This window comes from Coturnix japonica, chromosome 3 (genome assembly GCF_054131305.1).
Source record: "Coturnix japonica strain WE chromosome 3, WE-NBRP24, whole genome shotgun sequence".
Classification (NCBI taxonomy): Eukaryota; Metazoa; Chordata; class Aves; order Galliformes; family Phasianidae; genus Coturnix; species Coturnix japonica.
This window is the reverse complement of record NC_140665.1, coordinates 75,109,273-75,117,705: the sequence shown is the minus strand read 5'-3', so window position 1 is coordinate 75,117,705 and position 8,433 is coordinate 75,109,273. Positions and strand designations below refer to the sequence as shown.

The 8,433-nt window shown below is 42.8% G+C and overlaps 1 protein-coding gene across 4 annotated transcripts in view; it reads left to right on the top strand.

Annotated features, from left to right (window-relative positions):
- Positions 1 to 3,998: 3,998 nt before the first annotated feature.
- The window catches only part of TTK (TTK protein kinase), a 29,137-nt gene continuing 24,702 nt past the window's right edge, over positions 3,999 to 8,433 (top strand). For 2 of the 4 annotated variants that reach the window (XM_015859027.3, XM_015859025.3), the window contains exons 1-3: positions 3,999 to 4,104; positions 7,161 to 7,337; positions 8,124 to 8,271. In XM_015859027.3, the coding sequence (XP_015714513.2) occupies positions 8,124 to 8,271 (148 nt within the window). In that variant the 5' untranslated portion in view covers positions 3,999 to 4,104; positions 7,161 to 7,337. The remainder of the gene's footprint in view (positions 4,105 to 7,160; positions 7,338 to 8,123; positions 8,272 to 8,433) is intronic. The other 2 variants (XM_085541951.1, XM_015859026.3) reach the window with 1 other exon arrangement.

Here is an 8,433-nt window from a genome sequence, read left to right as displayed (position 1 = left end):
GTTTTCACTGGCTGCAGCAAAGGAGTTATTAAAGGAGTCTTCTAACAACTATAACTGTGTCTACAGCTATTAAGTCTGTAGATGTGGTGGTTTAACACTGGTAGGTGGCTGAATTGTACCATGTTGTCCACCATGTTCTGAAAATTTCCAACACACACAAGTGAACCCACACAAATGTGTTTTCTTCTGTTCTTTTTACACAGATTTTCAATAGAACCTGTGGGTCCAGCATGACCCAAAGCTCAGAATCTGCACAATAATTGTTCACCCTATTTCTCAATTTTGTTGTTTTCCACTTATTTCCAGCCCACATAAATCTGTAACTCAGTCTGGTCAAATATGATGTAAGCTGCTCAACAGCACCAGCTGGATCTGATGAAATAGATGTGCACAGATGAATATTATCCTCCCACTGAAGGTACCACAACTCACATATCATCACCAATTTCCTGTGTGGCCTCACACACAATTTGTATTAGATGTATAACAGAACAAAATATAGAAGAACTCCACTTGAAAAGTCATCCAAGGCAGATTAGTAATTATCCAGCATGCAGACAAGTAATCACCTAATATTTATTGTAGCTAGTGACAACCTATAGAAGCGGATACTTTAATGGCTCAATAATTACCACTATTTGAAGTGAGTATGTGTAATAATGCACTTTTTCTCATTGATTATTGCAGCCAGTGATTACCAAATAAATTCTTAAATAAGAAACTACTTAAAGTTCTGGGATTGTTATCAGGATCTCTGGGACTGAGGTCTCAATGTCTTTAGAGCACCCTGTATGACATGAGGTACTCTGGCTATTTTCCCATGCATTAGTTTTCTAGCATAAATCGTGGATAATAACTCTCAGCCTTACATAGGTGTTGAAAACAAAATCTGATATTTTCAAGGTCTTCTCATGAGATGGCAATGCATAGAAAAGCATCTGAAAATGAACTGTCATTGACAGGATAAGAATGCACATTTAGCCTGCGTAGCAATTTATCACTGTGAAAAACAGGCTGCCTTTTTATTTCCAAGGGGAGTAAGTTAAGATCTAGAAGTGCGCTAGAAACTGAATTAAAGCCATTCCACCTTTAGCTTAAAAACAAACACTGTGAAAAAGTATATCCACAAAGGCAGAAGGCGAGTAACAAATTAAGCTAGGAGATGCAGCAGAGGACAGGATGAGGAGAGGAAAGCAGTTCAGAAAGAGTTTGCTTTGCCTTATTTAACTGACTGCGAGTTTTGCATTTAGACAAAAATAAACGTAGACATTTAATCAACAGTCAACAGAAAGGAATGAATATTCTTCCCGAATGTCCTTTATTTCATATTCAAAGTGGGAAGACTGGGATTAGGCAGCCTCCCCTTCAATGGCTTCAGAGGGAACATGGAACACTTGGGCAGGGGCAATCCCAGATATTTGAACAGAATGGGGGAAGTTCTCCTTGATAGCAGCCCTGCAGAGAAGGACTTGGGGCTCATGGTGGATGAGAAGCTGGTGGACATAAGCCAGCAGTGTGCACTTGCAACCCAGAAGGTCAACTGTGTTCTGGGTTGCATTAAAAAGGGGTGGTCAGCAGGGAGAGGGAGGTGATTGTCCCCCTCTACTCAGAACTTGTGAGGCCCCATCTGCAGTACTGCATCCAGGCCTGGGGCCCCCAGTACAGGAAGGGCATGGAGCTCTTGAAGCAGGTCCAGAGGAGGACCACTAAGATGAGCAGAGGGCTGGAGCACCTCTCCTATGAGGAAAGGCTGAGGGAACTGGGCTTGTTTAGCTTGGAGAAGAGAAGGGTGCAGGGAGACCTCACTGTGGCCTTCCAGTACTTGAAAGGAGCATGTAAACAGGAGGGGGAACAGCTGAGAGTAGACAGTGATAGGACAAGGGGGAATGGTTTTAAACTGAGACAGGGGAGGTTTAGGTTAGGTACTGAAGAGCGAAAAGCACATCAGTATTAGGAGGAAGTTTTTCACACAGAAGGTTGTTAAAACACTGGAACAGGTTTCCCAAGGAGGCTGTCTGTGAATGCCCCATCCCTGGAGGCATTCAAGGCCAGGCTGGATGTGGTTCTGGGCAGCCTGGTCTGGTGGTTGGCGACCCAGAACATAGCAGGAGGGTTGAAACTCGATGATCATTGTGGTCATTTTCAACCCAGGTCATTCTATGATTCCATGATTCTATGATCACTAGCCTTGAGTAACTATTGGCCTTTTAGATAGCTCAAAGGAAGTGAATTAACCCTGCCCTTCTGGTTTTTATGTTCTTAACAGTAGCCAAAAGCTTAATGCTAGCATTTATTTGAAATTGCAATAACAAACAATTAAACATTGCACCACCAAATGAGTAAAGATATATCCCAAATTTATTTACTATAAAAGCAGTATAATTAACTCCATCTTCAACGTGGCTCTTGCTTGCGCAGTGGCTAGCTGTTTCCTGGCAAGTAACAAAGTTTTACATCCAGATTAAGTAACTTGTTTGACAGTGCTAGAATATTATTTGACCAGCATTGAAGGAAGAAAACAAAGAGCAAACAAACAAAAAAAAGAGCAAAAAAATGTAAGAACAAAACATTAAGACTTATATAAGGTGTAAGAAGACACACCAAAAATATTTATCTGATTCCCTAGGAAGCAGGTGCTTTGAACAAACAAAACTGAAACAAACTTTGGAAGATAAGACCCATATTTTCCAAGCAATAAAGAATGATGAACAGCTCTTGAACACCATGGATGTCTCTCCTGAGACTTATGGATTCACACCGTTCAAGGTGGAAAGGACCATTGGATTATCCAGACTGATCTCTTCTTAGCACAGATTAGAAATTTTTACGTAGTAGCCCTGAATATTGATCTTAAGAAGTTCTGCTTAAATACAACAACTTGCTACAAGAATTCTCTCGGAGATGCCAAAAGCAGAATGAATGTGTTTCATTCCAGATCTTTTCCAACTCTTTCTCTATTACTTTTTTTTCTGCTTTCTTTTTGTCCACTCTTGTGTCTCTTCTTTCTCTGTTATGGTCTCTTCCCAAATACAGAACCCCCCTCTAATCTCATTTTCTCCACTGTGTCCAGTTTTGATAAGTGTGTATCCAAGTCTGCCATGTATGGTACCATTACCTATGAGATTTCATATATGGTCTTATCTCTAACACAGTTATGTACATGCATTGGGTCATGTAGGATCACTCTTCACAGAAGGCTTCCTTTCCAAAAGATTCCCCTTCAAATATCGTTGAAGTATTTTTTTATTTCTTACAAAATTTCCCTGTAAACACATATTACTCAAAATATGGCACAGTTAGAACCAGACTGTCATGGTATTTCTGCACATTTTACTGACTTTACATGCAAAACGGTACCTGTCAGACAACATGCAGAAGCCAGTCACAATGGTTCTCAATCAATTATACATCAGTTTTGAAGTAGCCAAATGCAAAATCACAGAATGACCCGGGTTGGAAGGGACCTCAAGGATCATGCAGTTCCAACCCCCCTGCCTGGCAGGGCCACCAAACATACACATTTACTAGATCAGGTTGCCCAGGGCCCCGTCCAACCTGGTTTTGAACACCTCCAAGGAAATCTCATCTACTTATGATAATATGATTTAGCTGGGAAGTATTGGTAATGGTTGGACTAGATGATCTTCTAGGTCTTTTCCAACCTTGATAATTCTGTGATTAAGATGCAGACAACACTCCTGCTAACAAAATACTATGAACTTGAATAAAAACAGATCCGGATTAGACTCGTGTCTTTCAGCTGTCTCAATAAGTCCCAGCTGAATGTAAACAACCCCCGGGCGGGTAACGGCCCCACGGCCAGCCCGCTCCCTCATTGCGCCTGCGCACAACCTCCCGCCCCTCCTTCACGAAGCACCAATAGAGAAGCAGGTAAAGACCCGTGACTGCTGTGGGGGCGGTACCACCGTGCCGCTCCTCCAATTAGAAGGCGGTTTCTTTTCTCCTTTACTCTCTCGGCCAATCAGCGCAGGCGTTGTGTTGGAGGGGGATTTTCAAACTCGGAGAGGTTCGCGGCCTAGTTTGGTCTGGCCCGAGCGCGGCCCGATCCCGGCCCTCACGGGCGGCGCTGAGCGCGGAGCCACGGTGAGTGCGGAGCATGGGCCATCGTAACGGGTACCCGAGCGGTGCGGGCTGTGGGCCTTGTGCTGCCTGCAGGGTTGGCCTCCAGCCGGCCCTGCCCTCAGCTCCGTGCCGCGGGAGGGAGGCGGGTGCTGCCCCGTGGGGTCCGTGCGGGTGGTAGTGGGGCGGCATGAGGGTAGTGAGTGGTGGGTGGGGGCCTGCGGCCTCTTGGGAACTTTGTAGCAGTCCGTGCTGATAGTTGGGCGAACTCCTTGCCTATGGGCTGGGAGGGAGGAAAGGGATGTATTTTGTGTGCTCGGTTCAGCTCTGGCTGGTGCAGGTGGGAACGCCATGGCTCCTTCTCCTGAAGCAGTATCCCAGTATAGCAGTATTATGTCAGGGTGTCCTGTTGCTGCTAGGCTGCATCGTTGTCCACGCTGACAATAGCAGGACACGGGGAAATGGTTTTAAGTTGAAAGAGGGAAGATTTAGGTTGGATGTTAGGGGGAAGTTCTTCACTAGGAGAGTGGTTAGGCCCTGGAACAGGCTGCCCAGGGAGGTTGTGGATGCCCCGTCCTTGGAGGTGTTCAAGACCAGGTTGGACGGGGCCCTGGGCAACCTGATCTAGTAAAGGTGTATGTTTGGTGGCCCTGCCAGGCAGGGGGGTTGGAACTACATGATCCTTGAGGTCCCTTCCAACCCAGGTCATTCTGTGATTCTGTGAGCCTTTAGAATTGAAAGCTCTGCCTCGGTGCCTTTGTTGCTGCTCCTTTGTTGCTGCTCGGTTCTCCCCTGCCTGCTGGGAGCTCTCACACACCACGCAGGTTGCAGGTTTGTTGTGCTGTAGCAGCTCACCTGCATCACTGGTGCTGAGCCTTTTCTCGATTAGCGCTATCCCATAATTTCCAGAACCCTTTTGTATCTTGCAGCCAACAGTTTCTCTATTTCCTACTTGGAGTTAATGTTGCTGATTCTTCCTTTGAGTGGTGGTTTTTTTGGAGGTTGGGTTTCTCTTTCAGGAAATCATGATTTAGGTTTCAGTGTTTGTAGGTGAAGGCAAACGATTGCATATGTACATACATTCTCTTCCATCTGTGGAGAAGCTTTGTTACTATGTTTCACTGTACTTCTGCTGGTGAGGCCCCACCTCGGGTACTTGTGCTCACTTTTGGGCCTCACTACAAGGAAGACACTGAGGCCCTGGAATGTGCTGAAAGAAAAAGCAACAAAGCTGGTGAAGGGTTTGGAAAATAAGATATTTGGGGAGCACCTGACTGAACTGGGATTGCTTAGTCTAGAGAAGAGGAGGCTCAGGTGAGACCATATCACTGTCTGCATCTGCAATTAAGTTAGGGGAGGTTGTGGTGAAGTAGAGGTTGGTCTCTTCTCCCTCGTAACTAACAATATGACAGGAGGTAAGGGGCTTAAGCAGTGCCAGAGGAGGTTCAGGTTGGATATTAGGAAACACTTCTCAGAGTGGTAGCCCATTGGAACAGGCTGCTCAGTGAAATGGTGGAGTCTGCATCCCTGGAGGGAGGTGTTCAAGAGAAGGGTAGATTTGGCACTGAGGAATATGGTTTAGTTGGCATGGTGGCGATGTGTTGATGGTTGGTCTAAAGAGATTATCTTGGTGCTCTCTTCCAACCTTAATGAATCTCTGATTATATTTTGGGGAAATTAGTGGCTAGGTAAAGGAGGGACTTGGTGGCTACACTAGGGAATAGGCTAGAAGCAAGTTATTAGGTTTATCTAGTTGGATAGCTAACAAAATCTTGTAACAGGTCTTGTAATCATGGTATCATGCAGGATGTGAAGGGAACTGAAGCTGGAGAGGATTTGTGAGGTTAATGCAACTTGTTGGATAACAGGTTTTGTTCCATGAGCAGCTACCTACTAAGCTCACTGCTTTCTAGGAAGAACATCTTTTAAAATCTTTCCAGGCTAAAAGTTACAGAACTTCTTTCCTATTCCTGTCATTGCAATTTGTTCTTCTGACTTAAACCTGTAAAATTGCTTTCTATTTTTATTGTTTTATTTTTTATTTTATTTTTTTAATCAAGCGAGCTCTCTGCTTTCGTAACTTTTCCCATTCTTTAAACAAACTCCAGTAGTTTTTAAGCTTGTGTGCTCCTTCAGAGTTATAATAAAGACTGGTTCCTGTTACAGTACCTGCAGACTAGGTGGAGTGACAGATAATGCCAAGCATTTCTGATGACAGGCCATGTGTTGGTACATGCTTCTGTTCTTTCTCGCCTTGAACACAAATGGCAAAGTCTTGAGGGGTTTTTATTCACTAGTATAAGACACTTTAGTAATGTTAGAATCTGTATCACTGCTGTTGTGTTTAAGCAGTGTTGATCACAGAATCACAGAATCGTAGGGGTTGGAAGGGACCTCTAGAGATCATAGAGTCCAACCCTCAATATATTATATTATAATATAGTATTGCTCTGCTTCCTGTAATGGCCGCAATTTTCTGTCCTACCAACAAGTATGTGCTTAAGCAGCAAGCAAATCTGAAATATTGAAGGGAGTACATGAAAAAAATAGTGTAAAAGCTGTAGAAGATGAAGGTTGTGTTCTCTTTCATCTTCTTGTTTGTGCATGATTTTTCTGCCTATAAGAGGGCAAGATAGCAGCTGAAACATAAAGGGAAAACTGCCTGAAGAGCAACAAAAGAGTTCCTGATTTGGTGATGTAGGTGGCGATTTTCCTCTTCTGCACAAAGGATTTGACTTTGTTGTTCACCATATAGTATCTTATTAGAATCAGGCCTTTAGAACAGAGCTGGACATACATTTAACATAATAGCTGTCATCACAGTAGTCTGTGAGTGTAAGTAACATCTAGGTAATGGGATGGCATATGTGTCTTTTAATGTTCATAAACATTGTAATGTATCAGGACTGTAGAATCAGAGGATCATAGAAGGAAATTATAGAGCTGGTAAAGGCCTACAAGATCATCTAGTCCAACACTTTAATGAAAACTCTGTTTTTGTGATATCATGTATATGCAGAAGGCTTACAGTACATATTGATACCTGCGTGCTTCTGAATCGTTTGGTTTTTGATACTCAGGAACTTCTTCAGGATGAAGGCCTACATTTCTTGCTATTGCTGGACTCTGGGGATCATCTGAAGTAATCCAACCCTCATCTGCTTCAACTTTTTGACAAAGCATATCAGTTCTTCAGAAGTTTTCTTTACATTGTACATATTGAACCTTTGTCAGTTAAGAAGCCACATACCAGAAACGTAAGTTTGGCAACTGACTTAAGGTCAGGTTTATGTAGAAAGTTACTATTTTCTTTGTCTGCCACTTATGACAGCCTGTTACAAGAAAAATTAAACCTTAGTGTGGATGAGGAAAACAGAAATACTGTGTTTAAAAAAAAATCTATCTGGGAATCATTAGTAATTATAGTTCTAATGAAAAATCATAGTACTGGGATATATGATATATATTTCTTTTGGTGTTCTTGATGTTTAAAGTTGCCTAAGGCTTAGCTTCAGGAAGTTGACTTCATCCATACTCTTAATGGGTATAGCTCAAGGACTGATCTTTAAGAATGTTCTCAACTGTAAATAGGAGATCTGGAATGAGAGTTTCTGTATCATTTAAGGGCAAAACTGCAACAGGAACCAAAATCTTACCAATAAGGAGATGACCTTATTCCTGTGAGGTAATTAAGTATCACATTGGCACAAGTGGTAGAAGTGCCGCTCTGCTACACAGGAGGCTCGAATCCCGGGGGTTGGACTTGATGATCTCTAAGGTCCCTTCCAACCTGCACGAGACTGTGATACTGTGATACATTGGAATGGCACATGTAGGGCAAATGAGGGCAGTGACAGCGCCTTTATTTGAGAAATAGGTGCTATAGGGAAAGATATCAGAAAGAATCAACTTACCCCTCCTGGTAACAGTGCGAGTCTTAGTTTGCAAAATATAAGTGAAGGACTCTCCTGTGTTAATTCCAGCTAATGCCAGTTACAACTGGGCTCTTCAGTAACTTTCCTTGTTTCACCTTCTGTTTGCAGATGGAGGAGGAGGAGGATCTAAGTGAAAGGGAATTGCCACGAATTGCTTCAATCATGAGTAGAGTTAGAGACTTGAAAAACAAATACAGAAATGAAGACAATATCACAGATGAATTGAACTGTACTAAAATATCAGCTGATACGACAGGTATGTGTTTGTAATATCTTTCAGTTATGCAATTGGAGGAAGTAAGAACTATTAACCAGAGGTTTTAAAACGTAGTATTTCTTCAGTATTAATGACCACAAGATACATTTAATCTTCTTACTTTCTGAAAAATAGGGGTGGAGAAAGAAAACAAAAACCCCA